The sequence below is a fragment of the Herpailurus yagouaroundi genome, unplaced genomic scaffold (genome assembly GCF_014898765.1).
Source record: "Herpailurus yagouaroundi ecotype Mexico unplaced genomic scaffold, PumYag 191, whole genome shotgun sequence".
NCBI lineage: Eukaryota > Metazoa > Chordata > Mammalia > Carnivora > Felidae > Herpailurus > Herpailurus yagouaroundi.
This window is the reverse complement of record NW_024412422.1, coordinates 16728756-16749649: the sequence shown is the minus strand read 5'-3', so window position 1 is coordinate 16749649 and position 20894 is coordinate 16728756. Positions and strand designations below refer to the sequence as shown.

At 47.8% G+C, this 20894-nt stretch overlaps 1 protein-coding gene across 1 annotated transcript in view; it reads right to left on the bottom strand.

Moving 5' to 3' along the window:
* Positions 1 to 286: 286 nt before the first annotated feature.
* LOC121010126 (transmembrane protein 132B-like) overlaps positions 287 to 20894 on the bottom strand; it is a 34076-nt gene continuing 13468 nt past the window's right edge. Inside the window, 5 exon segments of the mRNA XM_040443474.1 lie at positions 287 to 644; positions 646 to 1064; positions 1067 to 1398; positions 1822 to 1886; positions 2323 to 2514. Of these exon segments, the coding sequence (XP_040299408.1) occupies positions 504 to 644; positions 646 to 1064; positions 1067 to 1398; positions 1822 to 1886; positions 2323 to 2514 (1149 nt within the window). The 3' untranslated portion in view covers positions 287 to 503.

Here is a 20894-nt window from a genome sequence, read left to right as displayed (position 1 = left end):
TTCTGTACATAGAAACACTATTTTTAGATTTCACATTGGGTGCAAAAAAATTGATACTCATAGTGCTTCATAAATAGAGCTAGAAGTAGTTTGAGAGATTGGACCCACCCAAGAAGGGCCCCTATTAGTTCCCCCATGAAGCTATAATGACCAGAGGAAACACAATAAACATGTTTGTGATGGCAACATTTCCCCCAAAATTCATGTGGGAAAAAGTTTCATGTAAAACTTATTAAATAGCACTCTTTTATTGACACTCATATATTAAGTGAAGCCTCTTGTATAATTCAAGCTATTTTAAATAAGGAAAACTAGAAAAGATAAAGTAGGGATATGAATTTACACACTGACCCTGAACACTGATGTGAGGGTAGGTGGAGAAAACGAACGTGCAGCATGGATACTCAGTCAATGGAAAGAGGTGACAAGGCCCAGGTAATGAAACTTGTAGGACAATCAAACAGATCTTGAAGGGAGGACTAGATTTTTCCCTAGTCATGTTTCTAAAAGAGTAGTTGACTATGGAAAGTCTTCTGGGAGCCACCGTTGAGAAGGAAGTTCCTCTCCTCGAACTGCAGCCCCCTGTCTCTCATGGTTGTGCACTCCTCCGACGGGAGGGTGATGTCCACGGGGTTTTCCAGAAGTTTCTACTTCATTCCCAAGCCAGACCCAGTCATGGGAATGGGGGATGTTGCCTTGTTCGCTCACAGCGAAACTTTGGTGTCTGTATTTTCAAACAAATGCCACACAGTTGATTAAGAAGACCAAAATGGCCAAGCAGAAGACACAGAGCAGAGCGTACATGCCGATCTCCAAATCAGTTAACCCCCTTGAGGTCACTGTAAGGTCACTGGGATTATTGGGTTCCGGTAACTTCCCTTGAGTGGGGAGGCTTGTGAAGGCGTCTGGACCGCCACTCTTGAGCAACTTCTTATCCTTTCCTTCCAGGGGGTACTGTGGGGTTGTGCTTCTGTTGCTACGTTCCTCTTGGCCAACAGAGGCGCCATGTTGGAACCACTCCTGAACCGCTCTCTCCTGGTTTCCTTCACGCTGTATGGAATTAAGTGGTCTTCGTATTCCTGACTGATGCCCTCGATATCGTTGGTGCCTCCTAGGTGCTCATCAACATTTGGTTCAAATTTGACCTTGACGTTTCCTTTACCCACGGCAAGAACACTCTTCCTCTTGGTCTTCTGACAGGGTTCGCTAATCATCACCTCTAATTTAATCAAGGGACCTTGCCCTTCACCCTGTGCAACCACAACCGGCCATTGGGACTGAAGGTTTGCCTGGACAGACACCACCGTTTCATCCAATGAGGACACAGTAACTGAAAAATCCTTGGGATCATCAATGTCTAAGGGTGTCACCGAACCATCACTGAACAAAATCCAACAACTAAGAAAAATGAAATTAAGGCATTATGTTATAATTCATCTCCTTCAAATGTGTAAACATGTACACAGATTTATAAATCACACATGTGGTTTCCTATGACAGATGTTTTCAATACGAAGCAGAGAAGAATAAATATGTTTTACAATCTGAATCAGTTGCTGTCATACATCAAACTGGCGTAAATAATGGGCTGTAACCGTACAGGTGTGAGGAGCAAATGTGTAGACCGTGGTGAATGCAGTGCTGTGTATATTAACGTATTGAATGTTGTGTAACAGAATTTGATTCTGAAGTCTCCAAAGAGTTTGAAAGACCACGTGATGCATCTGAATCAATTTCAGGTGCAGCTAATCAGGCTCACGATAATGTCACTTCAAGCATTCTTTATTAGGAAGGCATGCTCATTTGAAGTATCTGAGAAACGATGTCGTGTGGGGACGGGCATGCTTGAAAGACACAGTGACCCTGATATAATTCAACTGGATTTGCTACAAGTTTAAAGACGGAACAGAGGTTTAAAGTTGCCCGTAATTATTATAAACCAACAGATGTCTGGTGTCCATTAGCCATACTTGTTTAAGTAGCAGAAATAGAATTTGCAAGTATTGATGAGTACTTATTTTGGAAAAGTGAGTACATGTGATCCTTAGGTTATGGTCTATCAGTAGTGCTCCCTGCCCCCTCATCACAGATAACCAGCTGCGAAGTGGTATTTGGACACATGGTCAGTGTGTAAAATATATGCGGACGATTTATCCAAAGTCCTGAACACTTTTCTCAGAGATGAGACAGACTGCATAGAAAGCAGGAAGGAGTTTCAAGGACCTGTCCTAGACACAAGTGCTCTACTGATGTCCTCTGCAGATATGCGGGGGAGGGAAGTGGTCTCAAACGACCGGGGACAAAAGGACTCTGGGATCCCACCTGCTGCGGGGCTCGGAGAACATCCTGGGCAGCCACCATCGAGACGATGGCTCTTTTGTCCGCTCTGTGAGGCTTCAGGGCAAGAGACAAGCCAGCCACCAGCTGCACGCCCAGGTCGGCGATGGTGACGCGGTCATCCAGGACGATCACCGTCTTCTCGGCCAGGATGGAGTCAGAGAGCGGGGAGAGGACCTTCAAAGGAAGCGACCAAGCTCCAGTGTGTGCTCCACACATTATTAATGAGGGGAAAAAAGGAAAGAAACCGGTAAAATGCCCGCAAAAGAAAGTGGGGCTTTGTAAGCAGGTGGCTGCCTTATTTTCAGGCATTTCTTTGTCGCCATCCTTTAAACCCTGAAGTGTGTTCTCAGGGCTAAATGAGTTTCTGGAAACTAGGAACGAGCTCAGCCCAAGAAAGCCAAACCCTGCCCTTCCCTTTGTTCGGCTGTGATGACAGATGTGGGTGAAGTCACCTGCCACATTAGCAGGAAACATTCCTCCCAGGGACAATAGAGCTGTGGTATCAGAACAACCCCTTTTGGGGGTGACTGTTATCTTTTTTGACCCCCGCGAAACACTGTTCTCTAAACGCAAGGATTATCAGAAACTTTGCTCTTTGAAATCCTGTCGTCAGGCAGGATGAGTCCCTCTCTTGCCTGGAGGACCTAAGTCACTCTGACACAGAGAAGCAGGTCTGATTTCCAACTCCAGTGCAGGATTTCAGAAAATGGGTTTCTGAACCTATCATTCCCCGCATACGTGAGTTCTGCGTTTCGCTAGCAAGCAGGACCCTGGGTCCGCTGCACGGTCCAGACTGATGCCGGCAGCCCTGCGTGCCTGGAGCTACCCACTTTCTGCTTGATTCGAGCCTTGCCTGCCCTCAGCCTTTGCCAGCTTCCTTTCAGAATCTCTCTCTTTTGAATGATAATGTTTCCCACATTTCCTGTGTGTGTTGTCTCCCCGAGAGCAGTAGGTCAGTAACCTGACTTTTTCAGACAACAGATTTGCACCTGGTGATCTTAGGACAGACAGATGGTCTTGGGCTAGGACAACTCACTGAAATGCCTATGGCATAGAAGAACATTTTTTAATGTTCAGTTGCAACCCCCTCGGTGAAAAGGAATTATAAATAGATCAACCTAATACATTTTACTTCCTTTGATTTATACAAGGTTAGTCAGTTATTTTCTCCAAAGACCTTGATTTCATTTAGTGATGATGCCCCCCAAATTAAAGAATATTATCTCCCTGCTGGCGTTGGCCCATTACAGCACAGAAAATGTGGCATTGTCCTCAAAATGAATAGTTACATTTTGACAATCTTTTTCCTAAAAATATTTAGAGAAATGGCGTCTTGCCTTCTTCCCCCATTTCATTCTTTCTCTTTCTCTTTGGGTAGTTAGATGTTTATCAGACAACAATTGCAGAGCCTTGTGGCATCACTGAGCTTGCTGAGAAAATTCTGTGGAAAAAGGAATCGTCATGGCCTTAAAAAGTCATTTCACCTCATAAAGCATCAATTTGCAGCCAGAGTGTTTCAGACCTAGACTAATGTAGTATCAATAAACCAGCGTTTGCAAAATCACGTTTGGGCAAACCCTAAATTGGGGTGTGATACGGAATATTTAAACACTTTGTAAAGATAATGATCCGCTGCATAATCTCTTCACAGCCATCCTATTAAAATAACTAAGAAGCATCTTCAATAATAGTCTAAGAAAAGAGAAAGCATAGCGTGATGGAACACGTGGCTACCTCTACATGCATGTGACAAGCAAAAAGTGTCCCAACTTTGCCAAGCGTCCTGTGGTTGACAGCCGCTAATACCAGGGAAAGAAGGTTGCTTCCATGAAGTGTGTCTTAACTTAGCATCCACTGGGGAAAGGGAGAGATATTTGATCTCAAGAGTTTCTCTAGAACACTATGGGGGGGGGTTCTTCAAAAACTAAAAATAGAACCATCCTATCAGCCAGCAATTGCACTACTGGGTATTTACCCAAAGGATACAAAAATACAGATTTGAGGGAGCACATGTACCCTGATGGTGATAGCAGCACTATCAACAATAGCCGAACTATAGAGAGAGCCCAAATGTCCACTGACGGATGAATGGATAAAGGAGATGCGGTACATATACAAGAGAGTGTTACTCAGCCATCAAAAAGAATGAGATCTTGCTATTTGCAATGACGTGGTTGGAGCTGGAATGTTTTATGCCAAGCGAGATAAGTCAGTCAGAGAAAGACAAATACCATAAGATTTCACTCGTGTGGCATTTAAGAAACGAAACAGATGAACATATGGGAAGGAGGGGAGAGAAGAGAGGGAAATAAACCACAAGAGACTCTTAAAGACAGAGAACACATTGAAGGTTGATGGAGGGAAGTAGGTGGGGGTTGGGCTAGATGAGTGATGGGTATTAAGGAGGGCGCTTGTTGAGACGAACACAATGTCTTATGTAAGTGATGAGTCACTGAATTCTACTCCTGAAACCAGTATTGCCCTGCACGCTAACTAACTAGAATTTAAATACAAATCAGAATGAGCATGACCCACATTAGGGATGTTTGAAATATCCTCAATTTTCCAGAAAGTGTGGGACTGTGGTCATGAAATGTCAATGTCAGGACGTGGCTCTCTCCTGGCCAAACGTGTGTATCCACAGATTCACCTACAACGTCTTCAGCTATCTGGCATCTGGCACAGAACTTGGCCAGAATTGTGGCTTCATGCTCAGAACACAGGAAACAAAGACATCATCTCGTGCTTCCAGCTTGTTTTCGCTCAAGTGCAGGATCCACCCAGCCGGAGAAACAGTTCCAGAACTTTGCTGCACTGTGGAATCGCCTGCGGGTGATCCTACTGCCCAGTTTCAGCCCACGGCAATGTAATCAGAGTGTCTTGAGGTTAGAGCCAGGCATCCATATATTTCAAAGAGCCCCTGGCGATTCCAATGGGCAGCAGTTTGGGAAGCAGTAGTTTGAGCTCCAAATGTAACAGAACTAGTCCCTGTTCCACGCTAACTTAGACAAGGCATGTGCGTGCTCTGATCCTTATTTTCCTCCCCTGGGAAATTGGGGGTGCCCACCTCTGCTGTGGTTGTAGCAGGAGAGGGGAACAAATCATGCCATGTTGTTTGACCTGAGGCCAGCTTACAATGGAATACAGCTTGGCAATGAGAAAGAATGAAATCCTGCCATTTGCAGCAATGTGGATGGAACTGGAGGGTATTATGCTAAGTGAAGTAAGTCAGGCAGAGAAAGACAGATACCATATGTTTGCACTCTTATGTGAATCCTGAGAAAGTTACGACCATGGGGGAGGGGAAGGAAAAAAAAAGTTAGGGAGAGAGTCAAACCATAAGAGACTCTTAAAAACTGAGAATAAACTGAGGGTTGATGGGGGGTGGGAGGGAGGGGAGGGTGGGTGATGGGCATTGAGGAGGGCACCTGTTGGGATGAGCACTGGGTTGTAGGGAAACCTGTTTGACAATAAATTGTATTTTAATTTTTTTTTAACGTTTATTTATTTTTGAGACAGAGAGAGACAGAGCATGAACGGGGGGGGGGGGGCGGGCAGAGAGAGAGGGAGACACAGAATTGGAAGCAGGCTCCAGGCTCTGAGCCATCAGCCCAGAGTCCAACGCGGGGCTCGAACTCACAGACCGCGAGAGCGTGACCTGAGCTGAAGTCGGCCGCTTAACCGACTGAGCCACCCAGCTGCCCCAATAAATTGTATTTTAAAAAATAGAATTTAAGAGATGGTGTTATTAACGTCTCAAGGACAGGTGTGAGTGGGGACCTCACAGAGGTCAGCTTGGGCTCCAGGAGAGGCGGGAGACAGGATGGCTGGGAACCTGTGCGGTTGAAAGGGGCTCATTACGAATAACAAACACCCATTCTGCCTTTATGACTCTCAGCCTAGGACAGAAGATCAACGATTATAACAGAAGATGCTCAAAATCGCTCTCATCACTTAGAAAATCCCAAGGGTCTTGGGGCTGTGAGCCAGGAACCAAACACAAAGACCAAAACACAGATCTGTTCTAATTCACAGCGTCACAGGCAGCGTCCAGCATGGCCTCGGCTCCTGGGGCAACATTAGAGGCCACCATCACTGCTATGCCTTCGCACATTTACTTGGTTTCCAGCCACGGGGCTACTTCCGGTCGCCCATGGTCTCCCAGAGGGACATCGGCCGCCACCTAGCGTGCACGGCCCTGCATCCTTCTGTCACTAAGAAGGACTCCTCTTCTGTCACTTCAGTCTGCGCGGCTGCCAAGCAGGGAGAGAAGTGAAGCGGCCATTAGCAGCCCACACTGTCTTGTCAAATAATAGCATCCACTTAAGTGGCTGTTAGACTTCATGGGACATAAACGCTTTCCTCTCTAACCCACTTCCTGTTTACCCATAGAATAGGCACTTCGTCTCCTCATTTCAGCTTCTCTTCTGTCTCGAAAATCAGATACTCAGCCCCAGGCAGTTATCGGCTCCCTCATTATGCCCCCATGCTGGGGGATTCATTGCCTCAGCAACGCTTGATTCCATGAGCTGATCGCTATTTCTGAAGTCAAAACAAAACAACAACAAAAGTCACTTATTTACAATGATATTTGGGAAAGTTTTCTTCTTTCTCCCTCCAGGGTGTTTATACTGGCTGTCTCTTGATAGACTCGGCTACACCTGCTACGGAAGAGCTATGATGAAGGCAAATTTATGTCGCTGCTTTTTGTTTGGTTTGGTTTGGTTAGCAACCAAGTCCGCTGCTTGAACGTGGGCCCCCCGTGTCTCTTGATCAAGTATTTGGGTACAGTGAAGGCAGGCCCACAGCTGGCAAGGGGAGCAGCTAGGAAAACGACCTTTGAGGGAGCGCCTGGGTGGCGCAGTCGGTTGAGCGTCCGACTTCAGCCAGGTCACGATCTCGCGGTCCGGGAGTTCGAGCCCCGCGTCGGGCTCTGGGCTGATGGCTCAGAGCCTGGAGCCTCTTTCCGATTCTGCGTCTCCCTCTCTCTCTGCCCCTCCCCCATTCATGCTCTGTCTCTCTCTGTCCCAAAAAAATAAAATAAAACGTTGAAAAAAAAATTTAAAAAAAAAAGAAAAGAAAAACGACCTTTGAATCTTACTCACTTATTCTCAATCTCTATATTCCCTGGGGAAGCCAGGCACCCAATTTGTCAGAAATTTAAACTTATTGTGGTAAGAACACCTAACTTAGGAGATTTACCCTCCTAACAAATTTTTTTTAATGTAATATATACATATGTTTTCCAGATCACACAAAACATAATGAAGGAAAAGGTTCAGCCACAGGAGCAAGGTATTTGGGAATTTGGGTTTAACCCCCCCCCAAATTATAAATAGATAGATAGATAGATAGATAGATAAGTAAATACTCCCCACCAGGGCCATTCTCCCAGGCCATGTAGGTCACCACTCTCCCATGGGGGAGATGTGCCTGTAAACCCCACCCCCCAACAATCTGCAGGGCAGACAGGGACCCCACCTGCTGATATCAACGGGGCAGATGGAAAGCCTTCACCGCCAGTTTCAAGTTTGTCCCTGGCCACCTAAGTTCAGTCCAGGATCTGAGAAAGGATTCACAAGTTGACTTTTAAATGTTCCATTAGTGACCATCGAAAAGGCCAAAGCAAACCCAGCGTAAAACAGAAAACTTCTCTCACCCTGAAAAACAGGGAGTGTCGGGTCATGATTTTTCTCCAGAAGTTCTGCCCCACCCACCACCCTGGCAGTTTCACTGAGAGAAATTGGTCTCCGGGAAGGTGGTGTTTCTGCAGATGTTCTGTCTACAGGCAGCAGTGTTCTCCCTGAGGTCAAGGCTAGCCCCCTCCGCTAGAGCCTCCTGAACCATCATGAGACCCGCCCCCACCGCCTCAGGTGCAGGGCCCTGGGATGCGCACGCACCCTGCAGGTGGAGGGCGGCCACGTCCCCCCTTGGAGGAGCGTTCCTGCCTTCTCTCCACCGTCTCCCAGACGTGGGTCTCTACTTGTCCTTCCCCGGCCCCAGCAACGACAGATATTTACATGTGTGTTCATACGTGTAACGTGTCTGCCCTTTGCCGCACATTTTTCTAACCCCGCTCATTGCTTTTCTGGTACTTCTCCGGAATCTTTTGGTTTCTAATATCATTTGCCATTACAAGGAGCCGGGCTTCTTAGAGGTATGAATGATTCTAGACGGGGGCAGACAGTGCAGTCGCCCCCCTGATCCAAAGTTTCACTCACCTGTGGACAACTGTGGTCGGAAGCAGATGGTCCTCCTTCTGACTTACCCTCATACGGTCAAGAGTAGCCTAACTCCAGGTCTCAGTGCCTGGGCCATTCAGCTCATCACCTGGGCAAAGCACCTGGGGTGGTCACAGGACGGGGGTTGGGCAAAGCACCTGGGGTGGTCACAGGAGGGGTTGTGCTGGTTAGACACTCTGTGTGCGTGTTTAATATACATGTATAGTCACTATATATACAAATACACAACGTAATATATAGTGATATATATTACGTATAGTAATATAGTATATGGCTATACATATGTACTATATATAGTGTAAGACTATACAGATATGCTCTGTAGAGTATAATACTAATAATATATTATTATGTACGTATACATACGTATATGTATACACATATACTGTGTATATTATACTACAATACAGTATAGTGTATTATTAGCATTATGCTATACAGAGCATATATGTCTAGTAATTATATACAATTTGTATGTATATCATAGAACGATGCATTATATATCCCATTATTAGTATTATACTCTACAGAGTATGTACGTAATTACATATAATTTGTGTCTAATGGCTCACTGTGCATTTCATGCATATTTTATATTTACATAACATATAAATATGTCGCATTTGTTTTCATTATATATTCATTATGTATCTTAATGTTACATAGCATAGGTACAATTTCTATGCATGCTTTATGGGTTAGTGTGTATTTCACGTACATGTTACATTTACAGAATATAAGCGTTTTACATGCATTACACATATTTATGTTGTAGAAAACGGAGCTCTCGGATTGTAGAACTATAATCCGGAGTGCTGTTGCCTTTCCCAGTTGCATAAGAGGGAGCCGAGGACGGGGCAGCACCGGTAGCCGGCCCAGGGTCGTCGAGCCGGAAGCGGCAGGTCCGGGACTCACACGGCGCCCGCCATCACGCTTCCCACCATGTCGCTGTCTTCAAAAACGGAAAGGAGGGTTTAGTCTGTGTGCTCATCCCTGCCCTTCGCTGAGTTTGCCACCGAATCGATCTGTCTCAACGGCAGGAAGCCTGGCCGTGCATTGTAACTCCCCTCACCACCCTGCCCTCAACCTGACAACACATCAAGGAAGGAAGGCTACAGAATCGGATGGTACGTTTCTCACACGTACACGGAAAATGCACACATCTCTATGCAGACATGCAAAATACATCAATAAAAGCTGTTTTTGATGTTTATTTATTTTGAGAGAAAAAGCAAGAGAGTGCGAGAGAGACAGAGAGAGAGAATGCATGAGCTGGGGAGGGGCAGAGAGAGAAGGGGAGGGAGAGAATCTCAAGCAGGCTCCACGCTGTCAGCACACAGCTCGAGGTGGGGCTCGAACCCACGAACCGGGAGATTGTGACTTGCGCTGAAACCAAGCGTCCGACGCTCAACTGACGAAGCCACCCAGGTGCTCCTTAAAAAAACTTTTAACGGTCATTTTTTTTTAAATTTTTTTTTTAACGGTCATTTTTGATCCAAACCTAAAGGCTGTTTATTTATTTTTTTATTAAATTTTTTTTTCAATGTTTATTTATTTTTGGGACAGAGAGAGACAGAGCATGAACAGGGGAGGGGCAGAGAGAGAGGGAGACACAGAATCGGAAACAGGCTCCAGGCTCTGAGCCATCAGCCCAGAGCCTGACGCGGGGCTCGAACTCGCGGACCGCGAGATCGTGACCTGGCTGAAGTCGGACGCTTAACCGACTGCGCCACCCAGGTGCCCCCCTAAAGGCTGTTTAATATGTCTTCCGTAGTTTGCAAAAACGGTTAGTCTCCGCCCCTTAAGGAGCACTTGCCTACATTTTTGGGTTTGCCTTATAAGCCGGGAACCCCTGAAATCAGAGAAGGGCTAATAGTCAGGAGCCTATGTGGAGCGCTGTCCGTGCACTGGGCATCGTTCTTAGAACTTAGTATGTCCTGTTTGCATTCAATCCTCACAATAACTGTGTAACATGAAGCATCCTGGTTTTTCTATCAGAACGCACCAACTGAGCTAAGAGGGGCCAGCTGGCCAAGGGGACAGAGCCAGCAAGAGACAGAGTCAGGATTTGAGCTGAGTTTTGATAAGGAATCATTTTTGGAAGATACTTACCTAGAAAGAGCGAGACCTTATTGGACGTGTTTTGGGGAAGGGGTGCCCGGGCGGCTCAGTCAGTGAAGCATCTGACTCTTGATTTTGCCCCAGGTCACGTTCTCACGCTTCGTGAGATTGAGCCTCGCGTCAGGCTCATGACACCTGGACGTAAGACAGGTGTTCCTAACCGATTTGGGTTAATAGCCCAGCACAAATACGCAGGACAGGAGCCACGGCCCTTCTCCGTCAAGCAGTGGGGTCCAGTTGGGACACAGGAGAAGGAGCGTGTAGCGAGAACTTCCTGACTGATCCATGGTCTTCCAACTAAACTCCCAAGGAGGGGAGGGGGGCAGGATTGCCGGCTTCGTGCAGGGACCTGAACCAGGGGGGCTCTGGGCCCATTGTCCCTTCTCCTGACTGCCCGTGTCCTCAGGTCTGACAGTCACTCTCCTAAGCACTACACACAGAGTATGTAGCGATTAGTAAACTAATCAGGGTTCTCTGGGAGCCAATCAAATTTAAAAATGAGAAAAATTGACTTATTATGAGAACATGTATGAAATGGATTATGTCGGCTGGGCTGTATAAAATGGTGACATTTCGGGGCACCTGGGTGGCTCAGTCGGTTACGCGTCGGACTTCGGCTCAGGTCACGATCTCACGGTCCGTGAGTTCGAGCCCCGCGTCGGGCTCTGTGCTGACGGCTCAGAGCCTGGAACCTGCTTCAGATTCTGTGTCTCCCTCTCTCTCTGACCCTCCCCTGTTCATGCTCTGTCTCTCTGTCCCAAAAATAAATAAACGTTAAAAAAAATTGTTTTTTAAATGTGACATTTCTACCTTTGCAAATCTCTCAGCAAATTGCCTGTGATGCACATCACGTTCTGGTTTAATACGGACTCAATAATGAAATTGTTTTCTTTCTCCTCTGCTTTTTTTTGGAGAGGTTTTCTGAGTTGGCAGAACGTACTGTTTTTAATTGTATTTCCCTAAAGCTCCTGGGGGGCCTGGGGGATGGACACGTTCACTGGCTGTTTTCACCTCAGAACCACGAGAGGGGTTGACTGTTCACCTTAATTAGAGACACGCACGACAGACATCTGCACAGAAGGACTCCCTAACAACTCTCTCAGCCAAGCTCCATTAGATGGCACAGGACAGTCCTGGACTCTATCCGATGGGCCATCACTATGGCAAAACTAAGACATGTTAGTTGTTTTTCCTCTAGGGAAAAAGCTCTGTCCCCAAACACTGTCTTGTTTTCTAATGTTTATTTGTTTATTTTGACAAAGAGAGAGAGCGAAAGAAAACAAGAGAACGTGCGTGCACAAGCAGGGGAGGGGCAGAGAGAGAGGGAGAGGGAGAATCTCAAGCAGCCTCCGCGCTGTCAGCACAGAGCCCGACTCAGGGCTCAATCCCGCGAACTGTGAGATCATGACCTGAGCCCAAATCAAGAGTCAGATGCTTAGCCGACTGAGCCCCCCAGGTGCCCCTGCCCCAAAACACGTTCAGTAAGGTTTTGTTATTTCTAGATACGTATCTTCCCAAAATTATTCCTTATTAAAACTTCAGAGCGTCCCAGGCCAGACTATGGCTCAGTACAAAGTTTAGCGTACCCTTATTTGTAGGATGCTTTCATCTTAGCGTCTCATCCCTTGGCATCGGGGGATTTTAAAAGCACCACCAATGCTTGTTAGCTTAGCAAAAGATCCAAGCACTTCACGTTCATCGAACGGTGCCCCAGAAGGGATTAGGGGGTGCTTATCTGGTGAGAGCCCAGCATATGGCTGTGCCCGGCTTCTTGCACCCGCTCTGACTGCGCGCACTGGGCCTGCTGGGGAGACGCGCTGTTAATTAGGCTCCATTGGCACAGATGTTGAAGCTAAGGCTTAGATGTTTGGGGCTTGCACGTAAATTAGTCACACACACACACACACACACACACACACACACACATTCATAAGGTATTTTGGCAGGATAAACAGGTTTTCAAGGGGAAAAATAAGAGAAAGTTCCACAGACTTTTTCCAACTTCTACGACAGCTACTTAGGTCATGTCTATTAGGAAAAGCGCTTGGGAAATCAGAGACTCACGCATGGTGAACTTAAGGTACCAATAGCGGAAGAGTTTATTTCTGTGATTCCCAGGAAAAGGACAGAAGTAAACGCAAGCAGTGGCCTCTCGACCACCTGTTCCACAAAGAGACATTGGAAGAGGGACTTTGAAAGTCCCAAGCGGACAGGGCCCGGCAGACGCAAGGCGTGGTCCCCACCGCCAAGAGAAGGCTGGACCTCCACACTCACACTCTTCACGGAGTCGTTCTCAAGGGAACTGGAAATTCAGAATCTAGCCCAGCCCCGGCCCTTCGTGGGGAAATTCTGGGTGCACAAGCAATGTTCTCGTCATCACCTTGTGGGACCATTGATGGCGCTTGTGTTCCCTCCGCCACGAATACAGGTTAATGAAACCCTTGCCTACGAGAGACTCTCTGAACTGCCCGAGAAAGTCGTGTCCGCAAGCGCTGAGCTCATCCATGGCCACAAATCTTGATTGGGTAGTGTGGTACATCCACTGTACCTCCAGTCCCGCCTCCCCCACACCTCCAGGGTGAGATGACACCCGATCCTTGCGTGATCCAACGTCTAGATTTACACGAATGAAGCAAAGCAGACTCATCATCCTATTACCCTGCACATCCACAGCAGCCTTCAATTGGCAAGAAGGTAATTTACCCATCAATTCTCACAAATAAAGGAGTGGCATGAAATAGTGTTCAGGCTAGGTAAGCAGACACAACACAACACACACAGCACAACACAGCCCTGAGTGGCCCGTCGGGTGGGTGTGATGGGCCTGGGGTATTGGGACAAGGCAAACCGGAAGGAGACTTTCACTCGAGGGAGGCGGCCACCACAGCTGGGATGAGTTGCTTTCACGCAGGAGTGCTAGCACTGCTCTTTGAGGGCGCCTGATTGCTTTTCGAAAGAAACAGGAAATCCAGGTAGAGAGCGAAATCTATCAAGTTTCAACACCGGCCACTGACGGGAAAACTGTAAAGAAGGATCCTGGCCGAACAAAGCAAGTCTTGGGACTGTTTTTGCCTGAAGAATTGGCATTTTATAGCCTTGGGCGTAATGCTTTCCTTGACAGTATGCCTCCGACGCCCAGGGAAGCAGGTGGGTTTACTGTTATTTTTTCAGCGTATGAAATCATCTGGAACAAAGGTGTCCCTCGCGGACATTATGCTGCGGTCCTTACTTGATACTGCTCCCGGCGCCCACAGACTGTACCATAAATAGGAAAGGCTTCATCGCATTTGTGAGTGTAGAAGGATCCCCACAGGCGCTGGGGGCTTGTCCAGAGAAGGAGTCTGGACTCTGGGGAGAGGCGTGCAAGGACTGATTAGTGATGTCTTCCTGGAACAGGAGCTAGGGAGCTGTGCTACGCGTGTCTTACCTCTCCCATTTTTGCTATCGATTCAAATCCGAATTCGTCAGAAGGTCCCGAAGGCTCTTCAAACCCTAATAACAACAAAGCTTCCAAGGTGCTTCTCGGCAGCAACGATGTCTTTTTTTTAATTCTTTTTGATATTTTATTTATGGTTGAGTGTGAGAGGGTGAGCAGGAGAGAGACACAGAGAGAGGGGAACCGGAGATGTGAAGCGGGCTCTGTACTGACAGTGGTGAGCCCAACGCGGGGCTCAAACTCACAAACCGTGAGATCGTGACCCAAGCTGATGGCAGACGCTCAACCAGCTGAGCCCCCCGGGCTCCCGTGGCTGCCTCGTCTCTTTCGTGTTAGTGCCAAAAATCACACAAGCAGCATTTCAGATAAATAATTTAGTATCCGTACTTCTCCATAAATCCAACTCCCTCTTTTGAAGTAATAATCCTGATGTTGCCCACATAGTTATCTGCGCCAACTCTCTCCCTTGCGGACAGAAGGGGGATCTGTGGCTTGAGAACCTCCATAGTGTTCTCCTCCCATTGAACCTGCTTACACGGCCCATGAGAATTCAGCCGTGCTTTTTACAAATTAAGATAAAAGTCACCTATCATTAAATTCACCTTGTAAAGTGGACGAGTGGACGGCTTGTGGTAGATTCACGGTTGGCAATAATCGCTATCTACTGTTAGACTATTTTTGTCACCCACGAAAGAAACCGCGTACTCCTTAGGCATCGCTTCATTGCTCACTGCCCTCCCCCCGCCAGCTCCTGGCGACCACGAGTCTACTTTCTGTTTCTATGAATTTTTCTACTCTAGACATTTCATACGAGTGGAATCCTGCTCTATGTGCCCTTTGGTGCCTGGATTCTCTCACTCGGCATCATGTTCGCAAGCTCATTCACGTTGTAACATAGATCAGGGCTTCATTCCTTTCTACAGCTGAGTAATGGCCTCTTATCTGGATAGACCACATGTGTTTCACCCCCCAGGGGAAAGCGGACACTTGGGCTATTTCTCCTTTTTTTGATATTATGAATAAAGTTGCCATGAGCATCCACGTAACAGTTTCTGCCGATGAGGACTTACATTTTCATGTCTCTTCGATATACGCCTACAGGTGGGATTGCTGGGTCACGTGAGAACTCCACGTTTAATGTTTTCAGGATCTGCTAAACTGTTTCCCAGAGCAGTGGCCCTATTTACATTCCCACCAACAATGTCTGAGTATCCCAATTTCGACATCTTCGGCGGCCATGATTTTGAGAGCAAACCCTCCACCCAAAGTACGAGCTGTCACATTCCAGACTTCTCTACCCATCCACAGGAAAATACTTAAGAAGACCTTCTTTCTTTGGATTGCCTGTCAAAAGGAAGATTTCTCCACTGAGGAGTGAATTGCAAGGTCTAAACTGTGACCCAGAAGCACCAGTTGAAGTATCTATCAGTTTCTGCTTGTAGATTTAGACATTATTTCCTTTCAAACACCCACATACCCACTAAGGATGTTCTTTTTCATGAAACAACTGGAGAAGGCAGTCTTTAAATGGTGCATTGAACATATGACTGGGTATATGCACGATTGAGTAGTGACTGGATACGTGAATAATAGGTGGGCGAATGAGGAAGCTCAGTGAATATTTACTGAACACCCTGGAGGGACCAGATGCCGTGCTAGACATGGGGCCGCTGCGAACAACAGAGACACGTGAGAACTCACAAAGATCACGTTCTGTTGCGGGAGACAGACAGGATCAAGCAAATACGCCAGTGGAAGGAGAAGGTCAGCTAGAGGCAGACGCTATAAAGGAAGCCAAAGGGGGTCAAGGAGTGTAGTGGTTGGGCAGGACCTTGCAATCGTGGTCATGGTCATGGGATGGAGGGAAGGGAGGTGTTGAGGATATTATAGCTCTTTCTGCTCTGAGTCTAACTCTTCGACTCAGTGGTCACCACTGTTTCTCTCTGGTCTCCTCTCAAGCCCTCCTTGTTCCCCTTCTTGCAAGAGAACTTCCAAAATACTCTTCCCTCTCTCCTACCCACCTCCTACACGATTGCCTGAATTTCCTTATCTCCAAGGCTCATTTTCAAAAACTCTATCACCCGATGGCCATTGTCCTGGGGCTCCCCTCTGACCAGGGGCTAAACTCCAAACTCCTTTGCTCACCTTCACACTCGTCCTCCTGCACACACCCCAGGGCCTCTCCCGCTATCTGTGCTTCAAGAAAACTGGTATCTCCCTATTTGCCCAAGCACATTGGGCATTAGAAAACAACAACAATTAACAGATGCTTTTTCAATGCTGAGAATGCCTGATTTCTCATTGTCTTCCTAATCAGATTCCATCTGCTCCCTCCTAACCTCTGTATCTACTTCCAGGCCATTTTCATTCATTTCCCAAATCACTGAAGAGTGTACTGTCACCACCCATTGAGATAACTTAGTTCTCCATCTCAGTTTTAGCTGAACATCTAGTAAAAGCAGACCAGAAACCTGTCAGAGGCAGGACACAAATATGCAATTTATCTTCATATCCTCCACACACAGGACAAGGAATGGCACAGAGTATATGAGTGATGATGGATGGATGGGTGGATGGTTGGATGGATGGATGGATGGATGGACGGGTGGATGGATGGATGGGTGGCTGGCTGGCTGGATGGATGGATGGACGGGTAGATGGATGGATGGATGGATGGATGGATGGATGGGTAGATGGCTGGCTGGCTGGATGGATGGATGGATGGATGGATGGATGGAAAAATGGATGGATGTATGAACAGGTGGATGGCTGGATGGATGCGTGTATGGATGGATGGAAAAATGGATGGATAGATGGATGGATGGATGGATGGATGGATGGACAGGTCGGTGAATGGATATTTGGATGGACAGACAGGTGGATGAATGAATGAATGAATGAACCGATCAGAAAAACTTCCTCCTTTCTCCCTGGCAGCAGGCCTGCCCAACAAGAGAGCATGTGAGCCAAAAGAATCCCTCAGCTCCCTCCCAACACAGACAGCTTAGAAGTCACTTACAGTCAGATGTGTTACCAAAGCTGGACCAGAGCCCTTTGCGGGAGCTTTTGGACTGAACTTCATTGGAAAAGATTCTTTTCCTTCCTGATAATAGAGTTGCACAGATATGAGCTTGAAGCTACTTGTGGCCACAGTCCCAATTGCATGGACAAGCTTGTCAGGAGAAGGAAAACTGGTGTCGAGAAGTAAGAGATGCATAGACAATGTCTGGCAATGGTTTCATCTCTGGCTGCTGATCATCCCTAAAGCCCCAAACTTCTAAACATGGGCTTACGGGGTCCAATATATTCCCCTCGATCCCATCTTTTTTCTGGAGGTAGAATTCGGTGGTTCTCACCCAGGGACAGTTCTACCTCTAGCGTAAAGCTATTCTGGGGGGCATTTTGGGTTGTCACAATTCAGGCAGGTGGCTGCCACTGGCATCTAGTGAGTAAACGCTAGAGATGCGTGTAAATCCCCTACAATGCACAGCACAGACCCTCCTGAGAAAGAAGTATCAGACTTCAACTGTCAGGACTGGGAAACCTTCGATTAGCTCAAACCCAGCACTTATGACGAGGGTCCCGACAGCACACTCACACCGGGGACTTGCAAAGCCTGTGCCTGAAGCTGACCACTGCCCTCCAGCCTGCCAGGGGGACCCGCCTGCCCCCATCTGCAAGTCAACCCCCAAGACCCCCCGTCCTACAAAGGGGGCGTTCCCATGTTAAAATAGTTGATTTTCATCTCACACTGTCTTGCCTGGATCGCATATGAAAAGCATTTTCTTTTCCCTCTTAATCCTGCTCCCTTTCCATCAATGAAACAAGGCAATTCTCGAAGTTAAAGCAAGTAACAACAGAACTGATTAGCCCTGGTGTTTTCAAACAGCTCTATCAGCATTCCGTGGGTTACGCAGGCTGCAGATGTCGCCTGTTGATTGGACCTGAAAGAACCCCTTCTTCCCGGAGAGCAGGTGCCTACTTCTCTGCGATGTGTGGTCTCTGTGCTGACAGGTCTCGGCCCCTGCAGTCGCATTGATCGGTCCGGCCACTGATTTTTTGATGAACGTGTGGATAATGCAGAATATGAGAGCGCGCATTGATTCAGTCTTGAGGGATGCCTTCTTTGCGCAGAAAGACCCTCTCGAAACGTTTCCCATTGGACCGTATTCTTGTTTTGTTCCGTTTTTGTCTCGTTTTGCTGTACCCCTTATCATGCTACCCTAGGTGAATACCATAAGCCTGGTTCTGTGCAGAAGTATTGGCTTTTCCACGTGCTTCCCCAGAGGGTCCAAGACTCTGATTGATCTTCCTGTGCTCAGCGGGAATCCTTTGGCATCCGCTGCGATGCCCGTGTGCTGTCACAATCCACAGGGCCCCTCACAAATACACCACCCCATGAAAAAATCCCGGAGATTCGCCAAGCGTTCCTGAGTTTGTATCCTCCTGGGTGGTAGCTCTGAGCCGACCAAACACAGACTCTGGAGCGGGACGAATCGGGACTCAAACCTCGTTTTACTTGTTTGGTGCTCAACTGATGTGGGCACATAAATTTCCCAGAGCCTTAGTTCCGGTGAAATGGAGGCTCTATCACTTGTATCTGAAAGGCCTATAGGATCCATCACTTTGATGAAAAAGGCTGGAGGACAGAACCAGGCACCGGAGAATCATTCCCCAAATTAATCGATATATTTTTGTAATTTTTTCATGTTTATTTATTATTTAGAGAGACAGACAGATAGTGAGTGAAGGGGCAGAGAGAGAGGGAGACACAGAATCCAAAGCAGGCTCCAGGCTCCGAGCCGTCAGCGCAGAGCCCGACGCGGGGCTCGAACCCACGGACCGCGAGATCATGACCTGAGCCGAAGTCGGACGCTTAACCGACTGAGCCACCCAGACGCCCCTATCCATAAATTTTTAAAAAGCAAATAAGGGGCACCTGGGTGGCTCAGTCGATTGAGCGTCCAACTTCGGCTCAGGTCATGATCTCGCGATTTGTGAGTTCAAGCCCCCCATCAGGCTAACAGCTTGGAGCCTGGAGCCTCCTTCGGATTCTGTGTCTCCGTCTCTCTCTGTCACCCACCCACCCCCTATACTCACTCTCTGTCTCTCAAAAATGAATAAACGTTAAAATTTTTTGACAAAAAGCGAATAAAATAATTCTCCAATCTCTACCTTCCTGGTTGCCGTAAAGAAAGGCCAGTCTGGAGGAACTTGGGAAAACCGGAAAATCGTCTCATACTGGCCATGAAACAAACAAGAAGACACTGTACTGAGTAGGAGATCGGTATTTGGAGGCGATCACGCAGCTGGGCTTGGAAACTTGGCACGACTTGGCCGAGGTAAGGTGCGATGTAATAACACCAGGACCCAGACCAATGCCAGGTGGCCCGGGCGCTGCACTCTGCAGTATTCACGTCTATGCAGCATATCCACCCACATGTAATCACAATTCTAAAGACTGTCTGAAGTGCATCATCAGCAATATGAAATGGGAGGGAATGAGCATTTTATTTCAATGGGGAGGTCAAAATACGAGCACAGGGCCAGGGAAGAAACAGGCAGGGGAGGGGCGGCGGACAGACAGTGGATGGCAGGCTTTGGGTGTCTACACAGCCTGACCTAAGAGGGAAACGGCAGGTCCAAGGGCAGTAGGGAGTGAGTGCACAGTCCCCTGGGCTCCAGGTAAGCAAGCAGAGCAGAGCAGACGAGGGATCGGGTCCCTCCCGGAACTCGCCAGGAGGGGGAATGTGCCCCGTGGCTCTCAGGCCACGTGCCAGGGAGCTGCAGTCATATGACGGGTCTGTGCATCCCTCAGCCACACTGAGCAGAGGGCCAGGCCACTGCTTTGCTCAGGGTCAGCCGGGGTGGGGGCTTCTCAGGCAAGGGGACGTCAGCTCCTGGCACACAGCTCTGAATGCACCTGGCTCTGTCTTTTGCAGAGGCAGCCGTTCCACCATGAAGCCCTTTAATGGCAACATCAGCTTTGCAAAGTGGAGCCACGGGAACCACAGAGCAGGTGCCTCCGGGAGCCGCTGGCGTCGTCTGTCACGGCTGAGGCCGGGCTGACAGGTGTTACCCAAGTGCCTGCCCGAGCCTCACCTCGCGGGCTTCCCGGTGTCACTTTGTATTCGAACGATGGTCACAAAGGGAGGGCTTGGCAACCTCAGTGTTATGACTAATAGCATCTTATGAAGTTTAGTAAAAGGCCTCCACTAAGGGCTGAACACAGCCAAGCTGCGGTCTCTACCGTCGTCAGCGTGCCTGGAAAAATGCCGTCACACTTAGGGTTTTCAACTTGCAGAGACACGGACGCCTGGGGGGCTCCGTCGGTTGAGCGTCCAACTTCGGCTCAGGTCACGATCTCGCGGTTCGTGAGTTTGAGCCTGTGCCGACGGCTCAGAGCCTGGAACCTGCTTCGGATGCTGTGTCTCCCGCTCTCTGCCCCTCCCTCACTGGCCTTCTGTCTCTCTCTCTCAAAAATAAATAAAAATTGTTCTAACTTGCAGAGACACAACCCACACGCCCACTGAGTTATTCCCAGGAGCGGCAGTGATAGTAAAAATAAGCGTGTATTTGTTTCACGAAGGGCATTTTACAAATTGTCAATGATGGGAAATGCCTTACTCACTGCTGTTGCCTGTTTGGCCTGGAGAAGCACCTGGAAACGTCGATGTTTGCTGATTGACTAATGAATAACAGTATTGTATCATATGCGCATACGGGGCTGGGGAGGCGGCCTGAACTCATCTTTT